The sequence below is a fragment of the Bacillus rossius genome, chromosome 11 (genome assembly GCF_032445375.1).
Source record: "Bacillus rossius redtenbacheri isolate Brsri chromosome 11, Brsri_v3, whole genome shotgun sequence".
Lineage (NCBI taxonomy): Eukaryota > Metazoa > Arthropoda > Insecta > Phasmatodea > Bacillidae > Bacillus > Bacillus rossius.
Genome location: NC_086338.1, coordinates 46,722,659 through 46,748,871, shown reverse-complemented (window position 1 = coordinate 46,748,871; position 26,213 = coordinate 46,722,659). Strand labels below are relative to the sequence as shown.

The 26,213-nt window shown below is 40.3% G+C and overlaps 1 protein-coding gene across 1 annotated transcript in view; it reads right to left on the bottom strand.

The window, feature by feature from the left end:
- LOC134536910 (teneurin-m) overlaps nucleotides 1-7,850 on the bottom strand; it is a 489,518-nt gene extending 481,668 nt beyond the window's left edge. The window contains 1 exon segment of the mRNA XM_063376990.1: nucleotides 7,818-7,850. Coding sequence (XP_063233060.1) covers nucleotides 7,818-7,821 — 4 coding nt within the window. The 5' untranslated portion in view covers nucleotides 7,822-7,850.
- Nucleotides 7,851-26,213: the final 18,363 nt, after the last annotated feature.

The following is a 26,213-nucleotide window of genomic DNA, read 5'->3' as shown; positions in this document are numbered from 1 at the left end:
GCTGAGTAAACGAGTACATTAAAAAATTAATAATTTAGGCTTAATTTGTGACTATCAGTTTGTTATTTAATATTTCCGAGGAACATTGTTTTCTATGTCAACCTTATTGTACCTCTTACAAGTTTCTGTACCTTTTACTTATTATTTTATTACGGTGCTACAAGAAAAATTTGCCAATTTTTTTTTTTACACATTTATGCGAGACACCAAAAAAAATGGTTTTCGTAAGCGAAATATGACCTGTCCTATAATACTTACCAATATGTAATGGAAGTACCTAACGAAAACTCCGTAAATTATATAAGTTTTAACTTTAAAATCTAGTTAGTTTTCTATGATTTTGTTTTAAGCGAAACATATTTAACTTACAGCTTGGAGATTAAGTCAAAGCATGACGTCATTACTCGCCGAAAACGCAGATGGCGGCAGCAGCAAGGTTCGATGGCATGTTACATTACTTGCATACTTACGCACTTACGTAACTTTCGCGCTAGTGAACCTGCGCACTTGAACAATTGTATGTTTTCTCACTAGCATACATGCTCTCTCGCACACTGTCTCTCTCGCATACTTGGAATCTCGCATATTTGCACACTCGCCTACTTGTTCTCTCGCATATTTGCTCTCTCGCATAATATCTCACTCCCATACTTCCACACTAGGATACTTGCTCACATTATTATACAGTCGCATAAATGTATGCTTAAATACTTGAACACGTGAACACGTGTTTCAAATATCTGTGAAACATATTGTAATTTGTACAACACATTGATGTGGCTATTTTTGCTTATATGAAATACTTGTTTCTTGTAAACAATACTGAATATTTCTTGTGGCGCTTACGAAAATTGGCGCATCATTTTATTTTTTGACTGATTTTTTTTTTGTACTAGCAAGAATTTTTTACATCACGAAAAAAATATTCGAATATTCATTGAATAGATTTTATTTTGTTTTATTAAGCTTATTGATATGTGCAGTTATAACTGTAAATTTAATTGGATAACTTCTTACAGATAACTTAAACTAATGCCCTGGTAAGAATCCCAACCCAGTATCACTGCGAACACTATTTTGTTGTGATACAGTTGCTTTCATGTAATCTGTACTTTTACATGATTATTTCAGATAATTTTTCAACAAAAAAAATTTATAGTTAAAAATTTCTTCTCTCAGACGGATCGCGTAAAAAAGAATATATCCCACTCACTCTGGCGACATATATATTTTTTTTCTTTCGTCTATCTCCCCTCACACCCTTTACCTGAAGAAAAAAAAAGGTGCGAGAAATCTGCCACCTCTCGAGGCAGAAGCGCGAAAGGCGAAAAAGACCCCGTGTTCCCGCAGAGAAGGATGATGGGTAGTAAAGGAAGACGAGAGGACCACAAGCCTCCTAATCCCAGGAGCCAATCACACACGCGCACACACATACACTCGCACTTTTCCTTGCTGCTGGTACAGTCAGGTTTTTTTTTCCCCCACCCCCTCCTGATATCACTCGCGCCCTTCATCCGTACGAAATACATCGCGAGAGTCCCCGGGCAGCCATTAGGGGAGGCTGATGGTTCCCTGGGGCTGCGGCCCCCGGGAAAGTCGACGGGGGGAGGGGGGGCAGTCGAGGGAGAGGGGGGTGGCAGGTTCGAGTCGAGGGGAGGTACAACCCTGGAGGAAGACCACGTAAGGAAGGAGATGCATAGACAGACTTCATGATTTCGCTCAGTGCCCTTGGACCAGCTCGTGATTTAATTAATTACCCGTCAACCAATCTTGGGAAATTAAAATCAAGTTTAATTTCAGTTTTAGAACCTAATATGGGTCGTTAACACAACGCCGAAATACCATAACGCCGAATGTCAAAATTGACCACAACGCCGACAGCTAGAAAACTGCTGTGTACCACAACGCCGAAATAACAACTTAATGAATTTGTGTGTGTTTCTTAAATGTACCTTAACGCCGAAATACCACAATCAAACCTAACATTACCTAACCTAAGCCTAACCTAGCGTAATATAACCTAACCTAACTTAACCTAGCCTATCCTAGCCTAGCCTAATATAGTCTAACCTAACCTAGTCTAACCTAACCTAGTCTAACCTAACCTAGTCTAACCTAACCTAACCTGTTGGCAGTCCTGCAATGACATTTTTCGGCTTTAGTGTATTTCGGCGTTGTGGTACACAGCAGTTTTCTAGCTGTCGGCGTTGTGGTATACGGCAGTTTTCTAACTGTCGGCGTTGTGGTCAATTTTGACATTCGGCGTTGTGGTATTTCGGCGTTGTGGTGCGTCACCCCTAATATAGATCTTCTTCGTTCATAAGTTCCAGGAGTTTTACTGGCGGCCAGGGGGTTGTACCAAATCCAGATGCGGATACAAACCTAATGCGGACCTACTTTACTGTCCAGCCCAAACTCTTCTACTGGACCATCCTCTCTTGTCCTGTAGTTAACCTGCACTCTTAATGGCGCCGTCTGTTCGAGGTGTATGTGTGTTGGCGAGGCGGGATGATTGTTTCCAGCGCGGTGTCGCCTCTAAGCGTAAGGCTCTGAACTGGCACGCAAGTCTTCTCGTCGTGCACAGGACGACTGCGAAATTTGAGCGGTGACCGTAGCATTAAATGGCGGAGAAATGAAAAGGAAAAGGTTTGATGCACGTCCCTTTAAGTGCTCCCAAGAATTCTGTACCCGGGTTGTTCTGTCGGTTTTCATTCCAGCACAGTGTTACCAGTTCCATAGCGGGTTTGCATTTAAGCACACTTCACGTTTTCAACTACACGGTTTTCGGAAAGGCGAGAAAGCGAACTTACTACATATCTCAACTGCAGTAAATATAGCTATATTAAATATTTTTTACACTAAAATAAACAACAGCAAACAAAATTTTACACAACTGAGATATGATTATTATGGAAGTGCCCCTTTTTTTTACCATACGATCTTATAAATATGAACAAATTATCTGAAGTATACGGCGTTGTCAAAGGTTTGAAACACCTCATAATGTTAGGAAAAAAATCACTACTACGGATTTTAAAGTCTGCAGGACATACAATAACTAGGGACTGGAAAAATTCGCACTTTGGATGACATCCAGGATAGAACTCCAACATCCCCTACATACTCGGGCAAATGCCACATGCTCATTGGATACTGACTCGTGCCACCTGTCAACTGAGACGCTTGCGATTCGATACTTTTCTTTTGTAGAAGGTTTTTCATTGGCTCAAAGTCCTTCAGATAAACTGCTGAGCCAATCAGAGAAGCAATTTAAAGGTACAGTTGTTTGGATTCTGTCATATCGTGAAATGAATCTGCGAATTTTTCCGGTCTCTATCAATAACCACCTTCGCCTCGTCTTCTCTCTCTCATTCTCTATCCCTCTATCTGTATCGCTATATATCTTTATCTACATATATCTCTACATTTCTCTATCTAAATATATCTCTACATGTCTCTATCTACACATAACTCTACATCTTTATATATCTCTAACTCTACAAATATACCTGTAAATTTCTCCTTTATATACCTATATCCACACATCCTCTATACATCTATATATGTTATTTTATGGGAACGGAAATATTTAAAAAAAATCTACGTTTTTTCAAATTCATATTTTACTTGTCACAGGCGTTATCAAAAAAAAAACACGCGCGTATTCGAACGTGACTTTGTGTCAGAAATTTTTCAAAACGATTGGTGTAAGAACTTTCGGAGAATCAAAATTTTGAAGGAAAGAACATTTACATCTTAATATATATAAATCCAGTGTCCTGATGTTTGTTTCCGGTGAACTCTTCACCAAGTCAACCGATTTCGATGAAAATTGGCATTTATGCGTAATTTTTTTCCAACTTGAGAGATAGGATAGTTTTTATTTCGATTAATGGTCACAATAATTTATAATTAATAATAAACTGATTATCATCGTTGCTCGGTGTTTAAGCCCGGGGAACAGTGGGTAGTTCGTCTCCATGAGAACGTTGCGTGTATTGTTGTATTAAGTTTTTTTGTCAAAATTAATTAATTTTAATTTTATTTCATTTATTATAACTGTAAAAAAGAGATTTGGTCTCGTTCCCCCCCCCCCCCCAATTAATACAACCGTGCGAAGCCGGGTCGGGCAGCTAGTTATATATATGTGTGTGTGTGTGTGTGTGTGTGTGTGTAGATGAACTGGAACGGAACTGGACATCCGCCCTCCACACCGGCTGTTCTGCACGCTGTTTTGGCCACCCAGCTAGGCGGACACCTCTCCAAGTTAACAGTTACTCCCGTCGCCGCGTGGCAGAGGACCAGCGTAGCGATGAAGGAAAAAGGGGGGAAGGGGGAAGGGGGAAGGGGGAACCCCGGCCAGCTGGCTCCTCTCTCCTGGAGGAGCATGAATACAGAACGACGGCATGCGGAATGACAGCATCGCGCGGGAAGATTGCTGCGTGTGGGGTAAAGAGGTAAGAAGTGGGAGTGAGGAAAGGGGAGAGAGGGGGGTAGAAAAAATGAGGGTTGCTGTACCGACGAGGCACTGGCTGAAGACGTTTGTGTGTGTGTGTGTGTGTGTTGGGAGGGGAGGATTCCAGATGTGGTGGGCGGGGGGAGGAATAGAGAAGCATTGTTAACGAAAAAAAAAAAAAAAACCCTCCTTCAGCGTATAGTCGGAAGACGCGGCCAATTTTCGGCTGAGAGAAGTGTCAGACCCAGGCTGTACCAGGCGCCGACATGTGAGACGACGGGGCCAATCCTTTTCCTCGTGCGGATCCGCTAGGCTGCGGCGGAGATCAGGATCAAACAAACAAAAAAAATCTCAAGCCCTTCTGCCAAAAAAAAACCTGTAAAATACACTCGTGTTAAGCAGGACGGTCTTTTACAAACAGTCACATCGTTCGTAATTCTTCCTGTGCCAGAACGTAGACTAAAACCAGATTTAAAAAAATAAATAATTCATACGACAGAATTTTTTTTTTTGCAGTGAGGTAGAAACATCGCTCTTCCATTCCCCTTAGTTTAGTAATGGCCATCTTCACCCTTTTCGAGAGGTAGGTATCGTTTTAGAAACTAATTCGAAAGTCAGTTATAGTTTTTTAGAAAAATAAACAACTTAAAAAAGACGTGTACAATACAAACAAAAGTAACAAAAGTTCACTAAACAGCAAATAATAAATTAATTTTTTTTCCGGATTTTAATTAGTAGAGACCTGAAAAATTCGCGGATTCATTCGGTGATAGGCTAGAATTCAAACACATATACCTTTTAGATAATTTTGCTATTGGCTTACTGTTCATCTGGACAAATTTCAACCAATTATAAACCCTCAACCAAAGAAGGATCGAATCACAGACAAACCAGCTGAGAAAGTCGGCAGCCAATGAACTTGCGTTATTTGCCCGAGTGTACAGGGGTATGTGCAGTCTATCCTGTAGGCCATCGAAACCGCGAATTTTGCAGGTCTCTACGTATTGTTCATGCTAAGGCGAAATACATCGGTCTCAGGCCGGCTCGTAAATGGAGCAATAGGGATTGTCAAGAAATCACAGTGTCCTGCTCTTCGGAAAGAACAAATCAAAGAAGGCAAATTACCTGAATGTGTATTTACGAAATTTGATGGTGATACGTAGGGCCATGCATATTTCGCGAAAATATTCCTCGACTAACTGAAAGTTAAAACACTGTAGCATCGTCTGTGTTTCGTGACTGGGTGAGTTTCTTTCAGGTACATGACGACTGTTACAACAACAATCACAGTAATTCGTTGCGAAAGCAAATGCGTCCTGATTGGCCCAGCCAAACAAGGGAACTACTTCTCTCGCAGACGGCCCGCCAATCACAAGGGAGAAACCGCTGGTGCGCTTATACCTTGTTGCAGTCTAATTGGCGTTCAGCTTTATTCGCGAAAAATGCCTGCCCCTAGTGATACGATTGGAAGCAGAATGACTTGTTTGCGGTAACGCCTGGTGTTGCGACATTTCAGGCGACTAAAGGATCTTTGATTCTAAGCTGGGCAGTCACGGTGCACATGGTACGGGGCACTACACTCGATAAAACTGTCATAGATCCAGGAAACAAACATTTCGATAAAGGCCAGGTGTATGCAGCTCTCAGTCGCGTGAAAACCTTGGAAGAAACAGCATTTTCTGATTTAGAATCAAATAAATTATTGAGTAGGCCACACGACAAAAATTTAAGTTTGTGAAGTCTAACTTCGTCCTGTAATTGACATTATATATACTAACAAAATATCATTTTTACTTATAACGTATATCAAACTTTACATTAATTCACACACAATAAATCAATTCACCGTATTTATGCTGTTATTTTTTGCTAAACAGTTCTGATGTGTTTTTTATTAGTTCTATAGTAAGGTACTTATAGATTTATTGACATAATATCCATAATAACTAAATCTACACATTCGTGCTGTTTGTCGTTAAACATCGTAGTCCAAGTCCAGTCCAGGCCAACAAGTGCTTAACCATAGTTAGGTACACACCTTGTTTCGGGATTGTCGCAAACCTATCAATGTCTCAATAATTATACATTTCATATTTGATTTTGAGAAGTTCCCTGCTGTATCTTCGAAGTACAAAGTCAAATAACAATGAACTCAAAATTGGACAACCTTGGAGCTATATTGAACCCAGCGCAAAAATAATCATTAAAATCTGTTCATAAACAAATAAATTATGCCCAAACATGCACAAAACCTACATACAAATGAATTAAGAACCTCATCCTTTTTTTTTGAAGTCGGTTAAAAATTAGAGGGCCAGGTATCATTTTGTAAACTAATTCAAGGGCCGGAAAATATGAATTAATATTAAATTTCTTACGAAAAATATTTTAATGCCATGTTATACTGTAAAATGGATGGTAAAATATAATACAATAAGTGGAATGTAATGAAATACGAAAAAAAAAAAAAATTTAAAATAAATTATTTAAAAAAAATTATAAATAAAGTTTTATATATAAGAAGTGCCATGGAACAATATTTGTATTATGGTGGATAACAGCGTCTGCTGACAACTTATTCGACTTTATGCATTCAAAGATGACTAGTACACAATAGAATGACTTAATAATATTATTTCTTTGCTATAAGATACTTTGTAGGACGTACAAAACGGCCAGTTGGTTCTAATTGATTAAGATCGTGATTCTATGTATCTAATAGTGTTAATGGAAAAAGAAAAATGGTAAATCCAGTTTTTGAAATATGGTAATTCTTAAAAACCATGGCGAAGAGATTTTTTTTTGTGTCCAGAAAGAAGAAGTCAGGAAGTGAGAAGCATCATTCCTTACCGAAGTTTCACACATTAAAAAAAACATTTTGGAAAGAACAATTTTGTTTCATAACTGACAAGAAATTATTTGTACCTGTTTCTGTTATAGTCATCAACATTTTTTCCATTAATTTTAAGACAAAATGTTGTGTTATGCAGACTAGTATTCAATTTTTTTTATATCCATCAAAATATTTAAAATGTACTAAATTCATAAACAACCAACTTTAAAAAAAATTTTAAAAAAATTATTAACTAAAAATAAATTGTTTTATGACGAAGGCTTCATACAAACGATTAATCTAAAATTGTGTACCAAATGGTTTCATGCCTTCAGTAAATGCTAAGACTGACATAAAAAAAATTGAATTAAACTTATTTGGTAAAAAAAATAAGTTTTATGAACAAATAAAAATACAAATAAATTATACTATCAACATAATTCTAAAAAAAATGTGCAAAATTAATAAATATAAAAAGAAGTATAATTTAAGGTACAGCACCCTTAAAAACAGACGAACCGCGCTTACACATCACGGGGCAGCACGCGACGAAAGCTAGCTCGCGAGATATCGGAACTCGCTCCTGTTTGCAGCGTCAGGGCACCACGCAGGCATGAAAAAAAAAAGAATAATTCGCCATAAAGACAGTAAAAAACACTCCCCTCCCCCCAAAAACCAAACACAGCCCCCGGGCGCCCGTTAGCAGACAACGCACCGTGAGTTAGGGACAACGCGTTTCCCTGATAAGCTCTGGCTATCGTCCCGCGAGGGGTAGGGGAGAGGGGATGGAGAGAAAGCGGAGGGCAGCGGTATACGGGCATGCCCTTCCCGATAAGGGTAATCACATTCACCCTTTTCCTCCCTGGTGGGCCTTTGTAATTGTTTGCCCCTCTACACCCCCCTCCCCCCCCCCCACAACCCCGGGAAACAAACCATCCCTCCTAGCCGAGGTACTCTTACCTATATCAGGACGGAGACTCGCGGATAACGAATATAGGAGAAGGGGAGGGGAGGTATGAAAAAAAAATACTACATTTTATGAAGGGGTGAGAGTAGGGTGTATAACACCATCTGCTCGTGGCTCCTACCCTCTCCCACAGGTTTGTATCAACATGCTCCCCCCCCACCACCCCCCCCCCCCCCCGCAAATCCGAAACGTCCGACCATAACCTCTACCGCCCCACTCCCAAAAGATTTTTTTTATTAGAATTTTTATTTTATTTTATTCTCTATGCCAAGCTGCTTCCGGAGTTGTCCCGGTAGGGAAAAAAAAACGATGAGGCACGGGCAATCGGAGGTGATATTGGAGGGGGGGAGGGGTGTTTCCGTCGACCCCTCGACTATCACGCATAACCTTCCCCCAACTCCCTCCCCTACACCCCCCCCCCCCCCCCAAACCACTCCTAAATCGTGGTCCCGCCAACTCCAGGATAGTAATTTTCATGTGTCACATGCACGACGGGATTCAGATGGTTGATGAGGGGGGGGGGGGGGGGAAACAAATTGACCGTACAAAATATGAAAACCATCCCCGAAAGACTTCCGCAGGGGGAGAAAAAAAATAACACACGTGATTGTAACAACTGTTTGTTAAAAAATATATATAGTCCGTGTCATGTAACTTGACAGTTCTCGACATTAGTAGCACAGGGTGAAAAAAACCTCCACCACTTGCAAACATCACGTGCTAGTTTTGGATCACTGACGACAGCCATGTGAAGATGTTTACGAGCAATGTTGACAGAGCGACAGTGACATAAAAATATATGCAGACAATCGTCGCTACTTTTTTTACGTGACGTCTAAAAAATCGATGTACGCTGGCTGCACGCACGAAAAAGTGTCCCGTTACGCGCATTGTCCCGTTACGCTCATTGTACGCTTGCGCCGCATCTATCTCTCTTCCACTCGATTGGAACAACCATCGATTTGACTTTTTCGAGGCACATTAAACTTGAAACACTCCCATTCGTGTCCTACTTTTCCTTCCATCGTCCTATCCTTAACAGAATAACACAGATTGGAAGAAGTTAAATAGCAAACATGTATAAACGTTATAGTTAAAATAATCTCTTCGTTAAAGTAATAAACATATTTGAATTAATGAATGCAAATAAAAGTAAATTTATCAATTAAATTGTATATTTAATTTCACTCCTTTGTATCCATACAAAAAGTGATAATTCAATAAAAATGATTCAATTTTATTCATAAAAGTATGCAATCATTTCATTAATGTTTTGTTATGACGTTGTCAGACAACCAATTTTATTTTTTAAGAACTGTCAAATTTGAAACAAGTCACAATCATCAGAACATATACTTTATATCACTTTTAATTAAAATTTTTCACGAAATTTTCATGCCACAGGTTAGCTACACATAAAAACAAAACTAAACACAAGAAAATGTAATTAAATCAACTTTTCCACACGTATATGCCGATGTTTAAGTTAGAAGATAAAACTTGTTGCTGGTAATTTGTACACTGCGAGTCAGCCTCTCTGTCGCCGAAAGAATCCGAGCATCATGACGACCATAGAAAAAGAAGAGACATACAGAATTGCGACTCATACAATGCGCTGAAACAAAGTTTTGCGCTACATGTGGTGCTATCTGTCGGGTGGACACACAATTTCTGACAAAAAAATCCTCGGGCGAGAGGTTTCAATACAAAATATGACTACTTGCTTAGTAGAAGAAATTCAAACTGTTTAAAAAAAAAACAACTATGTCTGCTAATAAAAAAGCATCATCTATTTAAATGAGTAGGACATGCAGTGTTTCTGGTATGACAATTAATAAAATATGTGGCCACCATAGTAAAATGAATTAATGTTTCTACTGGTTTGTTTGCCGTATAATGGCTGATGCATTAATTTTCACAAATAATGCAGCTATGTTAGAGATGTAGGTATATTGCAAAAGCTACCATATAGCGGGTTGGCCCAAAACTACTTCGAAGAACCAGGTCTCTAACCTCGGCAATTAGAGTTTCTCCCCGGATGACGTCTAGGAACGCCTGGGTGGACGCACGCGGGGACGTCAAGGGCGACATTGGCTCTCACATCACACGCTTCTTCGCCCCTATGCGCCAGGCACGGAACTGGCGTGCAGTCTTCGCGTGATGCACCTCTACGAGTCTTCAGCGGTCCTTTTAGACTTCCCGAAACCACTTAAAATACCGCGAGTAGAATTTTTCATACTTAAAAACGTCCTTAAAAACGCATTTTTTTTCCACTGTCCAAAAAAAAAAATACTCGTTCTAGACGAACCCACGAAACGAAACTAGCATAGATAAGTAGCGATGGCTCTTAAACGTTATTCGTAAGACACAATTTGTATGTGGCGAAATAAATATATTTTGCAGGAAAGATTTTGTTGACCAAACCAAATTAATCTTGTCAACTCTCGACTGTATACTTTGTTCGGCGTAAGAAATCGATTTCGTTACCCACAAAATTCGGCTAGGCCAACAAAGATATTTTTTGTTACAGCAAGTAAATATTTGTTTCACCAAATAGAAACAAACATTTGTTGAATGGTTTTTTTATTGCCGTGTAGGAATTTTGACGGGTCGTGTGCGAACCATATGATGCCTTAAGACTTAACAGAGATGGTTATATTTTTTTTTCCTTAAGAATTAAGGGAAGCGCCAATCAGAGCACAGTAGAATGTGTTGTCAACTCAAAACAATGTTTCATTTAGAAAGCAGGTTATGATGTTATACTAAAGGAGTAGGAAATACGGAATTACTAGCATCTTGTTAATAAATGATACAATACTTAGAAAAAATTGCACGAAAATGAAAAACTATCATCGGAATATTTATTTTATTTTAAGATTTCGGAAATTGATTATTCGGATGTGTTTCTGGTTAATTTTTGTTATTATACGAGTATATATTAATATGAATTTACAATTCGTGGATATATTTTCTTACTGTAGACCCATTTTATGGTGTCTTGGACCGGATGATATAAGCATTACATGAACCAGTATTTATATATTAAATTTAAACATCCTTCGATTCTGAGTTGTGTACGGATTCTAGGTTACGAGCTGAAATGTTTGCAATTTTGTTTTATTTAATCGTAGTCATGTGTCTTTGTTTTTTAAGTAAAGGTACATGACAAATTTCACCACGCGTAAAAAAAAAAATTTCACGTAAAAACAAATAGAGAATGTACAACGATTGCGAGCAGAAATCCATTTCATAAATACAGACGATGGCCGTTTTTTTACGATCGGTTTTTTTTAATCGACAGGAATTAACGACCACTAGTTCTATCACAAACTGGATGTTACTTAAACCATGTGCTATTCCGGCGTGCAGGTAAAGTTAGGTAATTTTATTTTTCCATCGTAAACCCTTCCTTCGAGAAGGAAGAGGAGGGGAGGGGGGGGGGGGAACCCTGAGCGGTGGGACTTCGAGGACTTGGGAGGAGGGGGGGGGAAACTCCCCACGCGCGACGCTCCAGGACTCACCCCCCCCCCCCCACAAACCGATGGGACGTCCCCTGCGGCGCTCGGAACGCGGGCGATGCGCTTGATTAGACGCCGTGATTGAGTACGTGTCTAGGGTCAGCTGGGTTTGGGGGTGGTAGGGGGGGTGGAGGGTCACTTGGACGCTCCGCATATCTGCAGCAGCGGACGCTACCCTGGTCCGTGCCTAGTCCGGAGGGAGGAACCCCGAACACAGGGTTATATCACCGCGGAGTTATAAATAGTCCGAAGACGGCATCCTGTGACGTAGTTTTAAAGTCACTTCTTTTTTTTTTTTACTTCTCCAAAGCCCATTTACTGTTCCACCCGCAAAACATCGCGGAAATGGTGCTTGACCGCGTCCGATAATTAGAGACCCGTGAATTTCGCGGATTCATTTCGTGTTATGCTAAAATTCAAATAATTATACCTTAGTGCTGCTTCTACCACTGGTTCACTGTTAATCTGGATTAATGAGGGCCAATTAGAGACCCTCACTCATAGAAGTGTCGAATCTCAGACACTCGGTCGAGACGACTCACAAGTCAGCAGCCAATGAACAGGTGGTATTTGCCCGATTGTGTAGAGTGTAGTGGAGTCTATCCTGGAGGTCATTGAACCCACGAATTTTTCCGGTCTCTACTGAGGATAGTAAGTGGGGAAACAAAAAAAAATAAAGTTAGCATGTCTTTCAGTCTACTCGCCATACAGAAAAGCGTCACTTTTCTCTTAAAACACGGCCTCAGTTTCCACTGATAAAAGAGTCGCAAATCTACGTCCACCTGCTTTTTCTACGGCCAGTCGGCAAAAATCTCTCGCGGAAAATTTCGCACTTGCAGGCTTGACCGTCTTTTTGTCTTCATGACGTCACCCACACGGGCGCAATCTGACGCCTGACCAATCAATCCAACCAAACATCAAAACTTAACGCGCGCTGTCGCGCGGTCCGCGACAAACAAACTATAAATTAGCTCATCAACAATTAAAACGAAAACACAACTTTGTAAATAACAAATACACAATTACAACGATTCAGCCAAAACTTACATCCTAGCCAAGTTACCCAGTACTGCATTAACAATCAAACTACATCTTAATATATATAAATCCAGTGTCCTGATGTTTGTTTCCAGTGAACTCTTCACCAAGTCAACCAATTTCGATGAAAATTGGCATTTATGTGTAATTTTTTTCCAACTTGAGAGATAGGTTAGTTTTTATTTCGATTAATGGTCTTAATAATTTATAATTAATAATAAACTGATTATCAATGTTGATTGGTGTTTAAGCCCGGGAAACAGTGGGCACTTCGTCTCCATGACAACGATGCGTGCTCGAGAGTCGGGAAACCATCGGTGCTATTCGTTTTTTCTTCGGTACATTACAAAGCATTGTATTAAGTTTTTGTCAAAATTAATTAATTTTCATTTTATTTCATTTATTATAACTGTAAATAACAGATTTGGTCTCATTTCCCCCATTAATACAACCGTGCGAAGGCGGGTCGGGCCGCTAGTAATGGTATAAATGTACATCTAACCTACATAAAGGGGAGGCTACAAGAGAATTAATTTCTCCTGCCAGGGACGGAGTCAGGAGGAATTCTGGAGTGTCCGCACCCCTCCCATCCAGGATTTAAAAGTAAAGAAACGCACGCAAAGATAGAATGAGAAAATTAAAGCAATTCGGTTACGAAAGTTTACAAGAGAGGTTATTTTTAGAAGAATTACTGTAATCCTCAGCGGACTGCAAAATTATTGTTTTTTTTTTCCTCTCCATTACATCCCGACATGCATCACACAACACAGAAGGGGCAGGAATTCTGTTCACAAGTAATCTGCATTCAATGCTGCTTTGCGTACATACTTTTGTGACTTGCTTGGGCGAGATCATCAAATAAGTGACAAGAACAAAAGTATGAAATACAATTAAATAAAAATATATATTTTTTCTTTCATCAAGCAAAATCACGTGAACGTTGGTGTTCCAAAATTCTACAACTCCCTGAGATTTTAGCGTGACAATCAATGTTTAATTTGAAATTCAAATTTAAGGAAAACTTGCTCATAATGAAAATGGTGTAACGGTTATACCAATAGCTAGGGGCATGCAGATTTCGCGAAAAGATTTCGAGACTAAATGAAAGTTAAAATATTGTAGCACCGTCTGTGTTTCGTGGTTGGGTGAGTTTCTCCCAGGTACATATAGATTTTAACAACCTCAATCACAGTGACTCAGTGCGGAAGTAAACGCGTCCTGAGTGGCTCGGTGAAACAAGGCGACGACTTCTCTCGCAGACGGCCGCCAATCACAAGGAAGAAACCGCTGGTGCGGGTATACCTTGTTGCAGTCTAGTAGACGTTCAGGTTTTTTTTCGCGAAAAATACATTCCCCTAGTAATCTGCATTCAATGCTGCTTTGCGTATACATACTTCGTGACTTGCTTTGGCGAGGTCATCAAATACGTGACAAGTAACAATTAAATTAAAAAAAAATTATTTTATCAAGCAAAATCACGTGAACGTTGGTATCCCAAAATTCTACCACTCCCTGAGATTTTAGTCTGACAAACAATATTTAATTTGAAATTCAGCTCCAAAAGCTTACATCAAGTCAAATAGCTCCTATCAAATGCCGCATAACGAGACAGCTAAGTAAGATGTTACGTATACGTATATAAAATAGGTCCTGAGACAGGCGAGATACGACAAAAGGATCGTCTCCGTGCGGTTCACGCTACAAAATTGCCCTTCCGGGATTAACGACCCAAGAAGAGGTCGCAGATTGCTCGTCATTAGCCCGGATACACTTCGATACAATCTGCTCGGGCTGGCCCGGGAGCCACTTTACCCATCAAACATTCATCCGACGAGTGTGCTGTCCGCCGCGGACGTTATAACGCGTGTCTCCGACCCCCTCCTACCCCCCCCACCCCCTTTTCCCATCCAACCCACTAATCCGGCCTGCAAGTACGCTGGCTCCTACACCCCTACAAACCACTCCGTGGGCGCTGACCATAAGGGGGAGGGGGGAGGTCGCACAGTTTGAACAGGCAAAGTGGCCCGGGGAAAAGGGGGCAAACGGGTGAGTTCCGTAAGGTCACACGTGAATATTTCATCAACCGTCCTGCAGTTCCTAGCACGCTGGAGAGGGGTGGTTTAGGGGGGGGGGGAGGGGCATTTCGGGTCCCCGGGGGGGAAGTGGAAAGGGTGAGGGGGTAGAATAGGAATAGTCTTCGGTGACCAATCAGAACAAACTGCCCGGAAAAACTAACTGCGTGCAGCGCACGGAGCGACAGGAAATTGAACGCGTTTTTACCCTCATCACCCCTCTCACCCCACACCCTCATCTCCCCTCTCACTTCACCCACCCTCCACCCTTTCCCTCTCTTTCTCTCGCATTATACGGAACGAGTACTTCCTACCGTTCTGTAGGGCCACGGGTCAGTTTTAAACTGCTCTTGTCATTTGCGGGTGCCTTCTCTACCGACAATGCGATTCGCCATAAGTAGCAGGAAAAAAAATTATGTTTTTTTTTCTCCTGTACATCACTGGTTTGCGCTTTTAGTCCCCCCCCCCCCTTTTTTTTTTCTAAACACACACACACATACACACACACAACCCTACAAATCAACGTGCGGGTGAATAAAAAAAAAGCTTCTTATATGTGGAAAATGATGTTAGAAAAGATGTCATTCAGAGGCAGGTATCACTGTACAGACTAATATTATCTATGTCACGTCACTTGTCTCGAATCTCACAGTTCTCGAAACAAATACCAGCGGTGCCTGTTTCCCAACTGCCGTATGACTTTTTAACGAAGCGACCAGCATCAGCAATAAATTTAACTTGCACATGCATGCAATATGCATCTAAATATAAATAAATAAATAAATATATAAATGTATATACCACGGAGTAAAAATACATCTGGCATATTAATCAAAATAATTGTACTTTTACACTTTTGATAGTATTTCCACTGCAACGCAATTTTAAAAGTACATGAGCACGTTTAAGTGTAAAATTACACTAACATCTGTGTAGACGGATGTCACACACATTTTGAATAAGATTACAAAAAAAATTTCTTAACATTGTAGGTTATATATTCCAAAAATCCGTTACGAAATAGGGCAAATATATACTTGCCCATTGGCTACTGACTTTTGAAAAATTTCTAACTGGGTTGCCTGTTTAGTCAACCCTTCTTTCGTTGAAGGGGTTTTATTTTTTTTCATTGGCTTGTAGTTTTAAAGATGTTGGGCCCAATAAAAAATACAGCTCATAGGTTAAAATATATTTAAATTATTTAGCCCATCGCAAAACAAATTTTGTGAAATTTTTTTCTGTCTACAATAATAACTGTTCAGCACCGAGTTACGGTGACGGACTCAATGTCTCATCTTTACCCTTTTATGAGTGAAGAACATCGTATTGCTAAAAGGGTGGGATGAAAAAAAAAATTTTTAACGTCATCGCCAAAATCGAAATGGCGACCATCAAAACAGCGACTATCTTTCGCCTCTCTCCGCTCTTTGAGCCTATGAAACCCCACGCTTCACGTGCCGCAGAAAGGAAAAGGGCTTATCTCGCCGTTTGAGCTCTAGTTCTCGTCCGTCCGACAGATGGCTCTGACGACTATGTTTTTTTCCGCGTGACTTCTTTACCTCCCCCCCACCCTCCGTCACCCGTTTTCGACTCTTTTTCCAGCGGGTCGCGCTAATTGCTCGCGGAGTTATTATCTACCCTCCGGTGACGAGTGGTAGAAGTAAATCGCGCGCTCGCTAAAAAATTTACATCCTCCCCCTCCCCGCGACAAACAAACACACACACATACACCACACACTTTTCAAAACCCCTACTTTCATTTGCCTGTCTGAGCAAAGAGAAACGAGGAGGAAACCAGTGAAACGATGTTTTCTTTTGTTTTATGTTTGAAATAAGATAAACCTTAAAAAAACAATACATACGATTTTACCAACATTAAATTATCTTGCGAAAAATCAAAAATTCGAAAGAAAAAAAACCTCTATTACATATATCATACCGTGTTATTGTCCAATTGATTCAAAACCCAAAATTAAAAAAAAAACGTTACTTTCTTCCGTTATCTCGTATGTAGGCTATTAGAACATAACACTGAAAGGTATAGAATGTTCAGAAACAAACATGTAGTAAAATTTAAAATACACAGTTTAAAGTTCAGGAAAATAAAGATATATTTTTAGTAAATTCAAGAAAACTACTGGGGCACTTTCAAATTAGTTTAAAATACAATTATTATTTTATCTCAAATTTAATGCTTATATTGCTGTTTTGAGATGGTATAAAAAAACTTTTCTCTCTCATTCGGCCCTCTCATTAAAAACACCAAACTTCTTTTTTTTCCAAAACAACGTTTTTGTAAACCACACAACACATTCACAGAACATGCCGTTAATTCACAGAAAATAGTATTCCATGATTTCATACTTTTTTAAAAAAATTGTACTAACAAAAAGAACGTAGAAATGTAATTTCAGTTAAATGTACAGGCGGCGTTCTTCATACCCGGCAATTTCCGTACTCAATCAGGCCATCTTCGCCTACCATGTACGAAGACTGGACACAATTACCGCATTGCAGCCTAAACAGTATTTTTAAATAAAAAAGAACATAATTATTCTTGTAAAATTACAGATATTTGTACATTTGTACATTTACATATAAACAACTATATCACTGCAAAATAGGGTTCGCAGTAGGCCTAATACTGGGTTCAGATTCTTGCACGGGCATTTATTATGAGTTGTTCCATTACCTATAATATAAGTATTTTATACACCGTTTCCTGAACAGTTTTATAGTATTAACTGCGCAGTTCATAAGAATGATACAAAAAAATAAGGTCAAAATTTTGAATTTTCGATTACCTTTTCCATGGATTGAAAAAAAAATTGTGCTTGAATGAAACATGGGTTAAAATGTACAATTTTGCGCGCCAACTTTTGTAAAAAATTCTTAGTATTATCTCGAAAAATACGTATTTCATAGGTATATGCAAAAATAACCATAGCCATGTGTTGCAAAAAGTTACAGTATATTTACTTGTGGTATTACAAATTATTGCCAACTGGTTTTCAAATGATTTATTTTGTAAAAGTACAAATTATGTTTTCCTGTATATTACAAAGTTTGTACATACGTTCTACAATCCGGCACGGTTTCGGTTTACGAACTGCCAGGTCTGATGAGTAGGGACTGGAAAAAATCGCACTTTGGATGACCTCCAGGATAGACTCCACCATCACCTACATACTTGGGCAAATGCCACCTGCTCATTGGCTACTGACTCGTGTCACCTGTCAACTGGGACGCTTGCGATTCGATACTTTTTTGGTTGAAAGTTTTTCATTGGCTCAAAGTCCTTCAGATAAACTGTGAGCCAATCAGAGAAGCAATTTAAAGGTACAGTTGTTTGGATTCCGTCATGTCGTGAAATCAATCTGCGAATTTTTCCGGTCTCTACTGATGAGCTTTTTGCGTGAACATCGCCCAATCTGCAAACACAGGAAGGCGCGTGCCGATTCGAACAACAGCCAACGGTAAGGGCGGAATATTCAATTGCGCGCGCGGTTGTAGGCTGTACGCGAAAGGAACACACAGGCGGGTGTTGCTTGTGTCGCTGGCCGTGCGCGGCGGAGTTCAAACGCGCTGACGTTCTCTCGCGCGGTCGCTTTCACGGGCAGCCAGTCGAAACAGGCAACAGGCACGGGCAGTTTGCTTGTGTTTGTTTGTTCATGTTTTCCCATTGGCGTCGGGGGGATGTGTGTTACAGACTGAAGCTCTCAGAGAGAGCAAGAGAGAGAGAAACACGCGGGAATCTCGCGGAATCATTTGGCCGCAAGATAGACTGCAACTATTCATACCTTTGCACCACTTTGAACATACGTCCGTTAAATTCTTTCGTCACTCGCCTCTTCGATTTTAGGCCAAATAACTAGGGACAGGCATTTTTCGCGAATAAATCTTAACGCCTATTAGACTGCAACAAGGTATACCCGCACCAGAGATTTCTTCCTTGTGATTGGCGGCCGCCTGCGAGAGAAGTAGTTGCCTTATTTGGCTGAGCCACTCAGGACGCATTTGCTGCCGCAATGAATTACTGTGATTGGCGTTTTAACAATCGACATGTACCTGAAAGAAACTTACCCAATCATAAAACACAGACGATGCTACAGTGTTTTAACTTTCAGCTAGTCTCGGAATCTTTTCGCGAAATATGCATGGCCCTACGAATAAATCTTAACGCCCATTAGACTGCAACAAGGTATAGCCGCATCAGCGGTTTATTTCTTCTGATTGGCGGCCGTCTGCAAGAGAAGTCGTTGCCTTGTTTGACCGGGCCACTCAGGACGCGTTTGCTTCCGCACAGAACTGCTGTGATTGGTGTTGTAACAGTCGTCATGTACCTGGAAGAATGACATCCAATCACGAAACACAGACGATGCTACAGTGTTTTAAATTTCAGCTCGTCCAGGAATCTTTTCGCGTAATATGCATGGGCCCTACAGATAACTACCAGCTAGAGTAGAGTGAACTAATCAAGAAGAACCCAATTTAAAAAAAAAATTCTCCCAGGGGAAGTGAAGGTGTCGCGAGACAGTAGCCAATGAGCAAGTGTAATATATCCTAGAGGTCTTTTCAAACCGTGAATTTTTACAGTTCCAAGCTATAACCGGAGTAATATATTTTTCGCGAAAATATTTCGAGACTGGCGGAGAGTTTTAAACTTGTGTAGCATCGTCTTGTTTCTCGTGAATGGTTGAGTTTCTCCCTGGTGCATGTTTACTGTTGGTACGCGAAACACAGTCGCTCAGTGCGGAAGGAAAACACGTGCTGGAAAAGGCCAATTGTTGTATCTTGCAGACGGTCGCTAACTGCAAGGAAGAAAACAGCTGGGACAATAAGCGTTTAGCTATTTTTTTTTTTTCGCTAAAAATATATGGCCTTACCTGTAACTGTGGACTTTAGTGTGACACCAAATGCATCCTCAAAGTCTTCGGGTCTCTAGTGAACGAGTGAGAGAGAGAGAGAGAGAGAGAGAGAGAGAGAGAGAGAGAGAGAGGCAACTGGTTAACCGTGGTTTTAGATTATTTCCATGGAATTCTCTGCGTTGTCAACGTATATTGGCTTGATCAGGTATTCGTAGGTTTTTTTTTTGTCCATTTCTGAATAATTTTTTTTTGTAAAATACCTAACATCACCCAAATTTTACTTATACAGCGTGGACCCGAAACTACGCTAACACGGATTTCGTTACGCGCATGTCCGTTCGCGACGGAGCGCTAGCGGCGGCGTAAAGCGAAACGAATCGCCGAAGGGTTGAAAAGGGAGGGAGGGTAGAGAGAGGAAACGGAGATGATTAAGGGAAGACGCGGCAAAGTGTGTGATGAGGACGAAAAGGGGAGGAGTGGGGGAAGCGGTAAGCGAAAGCAGTGGTAACGAATCTGCATAACGTTCTAAACGGGGTGTGTGTGTGTGTGTGTGTGTGTGTGTGTTGAACCGGGGGTGCGTTTAACCGTCTCACGGCACGCAAAGGTTGTTAAAAAAAAAAATGGGTGTGAGGTGTTGGGATAGAGGCGGGATTAAGGGGGGTGGGTTGGGGGTGGAAAAGGGGGGGGGGGGGCAATCTAGATATTATCATCGGCGCTGGGCACGTGCCCCCAGGCACGAAGGGGGCCCAGACGTGTTAAGGGGGAGTTGGAGTGTTGGGAGTTGTCTGGTCGGCTCGCTCGTCGGAACGAGGGCGGGGGTCTGGAGAGATGGATTAAAAAAAAACAAAGCCCCCCCCCCCCCCCCGCCCAGGGGTAACGGGATTAAAGGAGGGGGGAGGGAGGAAGTCGATAACACGCACGTTTTCACACGTCCCGCACCGACCGTGGTCCGGATATAACTACGACATAACTGGTTATTTATCGCTGCGCTTTGAATCTTTAGTCGGTGACTTGAATCAGCCGAACGTTGTTGTGTTTGCACTGAGCGGCAAATCTGTGGGTTCTCGCCAAACAAACTTGTGCCTTAAGAATGTTTTAGAACTCTAAATTGTAAAACAAAAAAAATTTTTTTTGATAATAATTATTATGAGTCGGTATGATAAGCCCGATGCTCGCTGATGCTTCTAGCGAAGTATCTGGCTCTGATATTCTCGTCGTTCACAGGAAAACTAAAATTTGAGCGGTGACCGTAACAATATATGATGCAAATCTCTTGAATGTTGTTTTTTTAACAATTAGAGACCTGAAAAATTCGCGAATTTATTTCGCGATAGGCTAAAATACAAATATATATACCTTAGTGCTGTCTCTGATATTGGCTCACAACTCACCTGGGTGAATCTGGGCCAATGATAAACACCCAACCAAAGCTTTATCGACTCACAGGCTGCTACGTTGGGACGTCTCACAAGACAGCAGCCAATGAGTGGGTGACATTTGACCGAGTGTACGTATAACTATGGAGTTCATCCTACAGGCCATTGAAACCGCGAATTTTTCCGGTCCCTATAAATAATACTTAAAAACACCCATTTGACCTGATTTTCACTCATCTAAAAATCTAGTCCGAAAACGAAATACGGAAACATAACCAATCGTCCGTATTCAGTGTATCCTTAAGTTAACAGACGAAAAAAAAAAAAAAAACGATATCTTGAGCAGCTTTACAATCACGTGATTTTTTTTTCGTGAAGCTCTGCGTGCCGTTATGTGTTCCCGGGTAGGCTGGGCCCTTGTAAGCAATTGAAACGCAACAGATGCCGGCAAGGGCGTCGCCAGCCGATGGCCTAGAAGGAGGGGGGCAAGTTGAGGGAAAAGTGTGTATTTGTTTGCATTTGGCTACATTTTTTTGAATCTCTAGGGCTCTAGGGGGTGCAAACGCCCCCCCTACCCCCCCCCCCCCCCCGCCCCAGGCGACGCCCTTGGATGCCGGCAATTGCTCAACTGAAACAGTTGACAAGTTGAGAACATGGCTTTTAACTCGCGACAGTCTTGTTCGTTGTAAGGCCCGGAGCTGACGCGCAGAATAACGCGTACCTATCTGAGGAAGACCCCAGGGACGTAAGTATGTAGATTATTTTCCACTCGGAACAAGAACGCATCTTGGCTCATAAACAAACCACCCCCCCCCCCCCCCCCCAGGGCAAATATTTTTTTTATAAAATCAACCGAACCAAAAAATAAAAACCTTTCCCGACAATACCTCATACATCGCCTACCACACATTAATTCCACTATTCCAAATATTTTTGATTTCGACTCAGATGGTCAATAAAAAGATTTATTTCTGTCAAGTTGGACAGTACGCGAAAATTACCAGTTTTTTTTTTAAAATAATAATTGACGAATTACATGTATGTATCTTTCAACACACAACATTTAGTTCATCTGGCCGCCAACATTTTTTTTTGTGTACGTGTGTGTGTGTGTGTGTAAAATTTCTCTGCCAGTTTAGCCCCCGTCCCTCCCACCAACATCCCACCCAATGCGGCGTCCTTGGAAGATCCAGATAATCGCGCACACCCGCGGAGGACTATTTTTATTTTTTTATTTTTTTCCCCCTCTTTATTTTCTGTGCGAAATGTTCCCATCCGCAGTCCTTCCATCTCCTCGTACCGCCGTCCTCTTGTCTAGCAGAACCCACAATCTCCCGCGTCTACGCCCCCCCCCCCCCCCCTTGACGACCGCAGGAGAGGCAGCTCTTATCTCCCGGTTATCAATCATGGCCGCTCACAGTTTTGTCCCCCCTATCCCCCCTACTCCTTCCCCACAAGACCGCTAAAAACCGCTTCTTTCTTCTTTTTTTTTTTACTCCCGTCTTTATCTCGTCTCTGGTCCATGTCGGAAATAGTTGCCTTTTATTTTTTAACGTCCTCTATTTCTTTCTTTCTTTCTTGGTACCTCTCCTCTCGCCAAAACAAAAAAAAAAGTACAGTGTAATAAAGCAAAGATAAGATCAACATGAAGGCGGGAAACTGTGAAGAACAAGAAAGGAGAATGGACAAGTTAGATTGTAAGAGGGGGCTTAACGAATTTACAGCTCTTTCCCAGCGATAACTTGAAGAATAATGCTCGAATTTTTTTTTTTGATACGAAGGAAGGAAAATCTTCAACTTTTAATAAGAGGGGAAGAAAAATCTCCCGCTTCTAAAAGTTAGTGTGTTATATTATCTTCGGGGAATTTTGGATAGGTCAAGAACCAACTGTGTAATGTCGTAGTGAAATCACTAAATATTAATGTAGGTTTAGTTTACTAAAGTCAAACCGTTAAGTAGTCTAAATTGCACGTTTAATTTAATAAAATCAAACGTATTAATAAAACTAAGTATGTGTAAAATATGTTTATAGAATCAGAATTAGTTTTTTTAATAACACTGTTAATGCGGTATTTAAAATAAAACGTCACGATATTTGATCATTGATACTAAACCTTTATTTTTATTAACTTTTTTTTTCGATTACAAAAATTATATTTTAAATAGCGGTCGGTTTTTGGAATGGAAAATAATGGGAACTTTAATTTTCAGTGGAACATTGAAATACACAGTTATTCATAATTCGACCAACAAACTGACCGCATTCTTATGCACGAAAAAAAAAAATGAAAACATATATTGGACTTATGATCAGAATTGTTTCCCAAAGCTGGTACACTCTTTCCAAGTTGAAGCTGAACAGCAAACAATTGGAGAAATTATATAAGATGGAACAAAGGGAAACTGTATAGTGCTTAACTAAACAGAATTATACAACTACCGCAAAACCTGTCATAAATTATTTCATTGGCATATTTTCAATACAATTGTCACATCCTTTGTTTTTATTTCAAATAAACAATTTTTCAGCAGTGACTAGGTTTGCGGTGGTTGTAGAAAATTTGTTTTCAGTTTAACGCTATCCAGACTTTCAGTGTTTCACGTTTAATATTTTCTCTTATTATTTGCTTATTTGTTTATTTCTAGCACCAAAAGCATTTATCAGCCTTGAAAAGCACTTTAAACCATAAGTTAAGTACCTACATATGTTGAGGCTTTTTTTTCAATCTCGAATGTACTATGAAAAAAGACAAATTTACATAACATAATAATTTAATCACCAAAATTACAGCAGCGTATTGCTTATTTTTCTACATAATCGTCCCAACGATCGAGGCATTTGTCACATCGTGACACAAGCTTCTCGGTGCCTTCTTGGAAGAAGTTAGCCGCCAGTGAATAGAGATACAGGGCCAGCGCCTGGGTCTCCCTCCCCCCTCACGGCCGCAGCTGTGAGGCGGGTGGACTAATGGTGCGGCGCACTTGCTCCCGCGTCAAGAACTGTCGCAAGATTTGCGAATAGTTTCACATTTATATATTTGTAGGATTTTACATATGCGTGTTTTCAACTTATACTTTTCGTAATGACCCTGAATCTAAAGTTTGTCAGTCGACTTCTGATTCGACCTGCAAAGTTTACAATGCATTTTTCTTCAAGCTTATGTCTCACCTGATCCGAAACAAACACGAAATGGAGCGCACATTTGATGGTGTTCGTCCAAAATGTCAGAAACGCTGAATATCCGGATCAATGTGGCGTACCAATCACACCACTTTTTTTTTCACTTTTTTCTTTTACGCAGGGTGGAAAATTCAGTGTGCAGCCTTAGGCCACAAGGCAGACGATACTCTAAAGAAGCAACTCCTTTCTGCGTTCCTACCCCATCGTAACCCCTTACTAGCTAGGCTGTGCGAGGGTGGGTGGGTGGGGGGTTGTTCTTGTTTTGCCAAGGCCAATCCAGATATTGATCAAGAGGGCCCCCCCAATTCATTCCCCCCTTTAAAAAAAAAACCACTTCCAACCAACCCCACTTCTTGAACCACGCGCACACAGCACATTAATCAGGAAAGGGTTTGGGGGAGGGAGGGGATGATAAATTGCTGAAAAACTTTGAACTCGCAAAGAGCGGAGGGCAAAGGGGTAAAGGGGAAAAAAGGGGGAGGGAAAAGGGAAATGGGTGAAGGAAGGGAGGGGGGAGTGGATGCACCTACCCGCCATCCTCATAAAAAAAATCCGAAAAAAAGGGTAAAATAAGGAGAGGAGGGTGGGTTTGAGGGGAAGCGACAGGCATTCAGCGAATCTCTCAACTAAGCTCGCCCCTCGCGAAATCCGGGCATTCGACCGGGCGTGGGCGCGCATTTCGGAAAGCGCTCGCGGTCCAAATAAACACACCCGTTCACACTCAGCATTTTCCAGCAACTAAAGGTCGTTTCCGAAAGGTTGAATTTACTCCCACGTATTTGTGGTCAGCCATTAAAACATCACCCTCTCGAAAGAATATTTATTATTATATTATTTTTAACCAACCACTTCCAATGATAAAAATAAATTAGTCCAATAATCCATGTCATGCTACACAATCAAAACAATTTTTTAATAAACATTTAGAAGTAAAAAAAAATGTATTCATCTATTTTTTACACTTAGACTACAATTCACTAAATTAAACACGATAATTTAGTACTCACAAAAGCAAGGTTGTGTGTGAGTGTATTTACGTGCAGTATTTTGACTAAAGTAAACATTTGAAATAATTGTAACGATTTAAAAATATATAAATAAAAATAGCTTTATAACGTTTACATTAGTTTTTATGAAGTTTAAATTTAAAAAGAGCACTTAATTTAAATACAATATAAAGTATAAAATTGTTTCAGAAAATCTATAAATAAAAGGTTTAAAAAAATATATTATATAAAGAAAAGTACTAGCACATAGGTTATATCAGTATATTAAACCATACTAATATATTAAATAAATATTTAAATTATTTAGCCGAAGAATGACATATTTTTTTATTTGAAAATCATTTGATTGTTTTTAATTTTTCAAAAAGAATAATTTACAATAATAGAAAGTTTTGAAGAGTAAATTCTAAAGATCTCTGTGAAATTGTTTGTCAAAATAATTATGTGCGTGTTTTCATTCGTAAACAGTCTGAGTACTTAAACTAAGCTCTTGGTTATTCTAAAATTAGTAAATTAATAAAAATTTGAGATGAATATATGACGGACAAATTGAAATCATGATGAAGTCAATTTCGAACGTGTTGACAAATCCTGTGACGAAGATTTGACGTAACAATTTTTTAAAATAAATAAAGACGAATTTTTCAAAAATTGATTTCCAAGTAAATTTAACTTGGGGCCTTTGGGGGAATACTAATTACACGCAGAGATTTTTGCCGCAAGGCTTCAGCGAGTTCACAAACTCTCCCAAACCGGTCGTCTTTCTTCCACCCTTTTTCGTCATTTACGTCCGTCCACGCACAACCAATCGTCCACCCCCCCCCCCCCCCACCCCCCCGGCCTGAAGCCACGTCACGAAGCCCTCAAGGTACGCTTCGTCAAACCCGGAACCCCCCC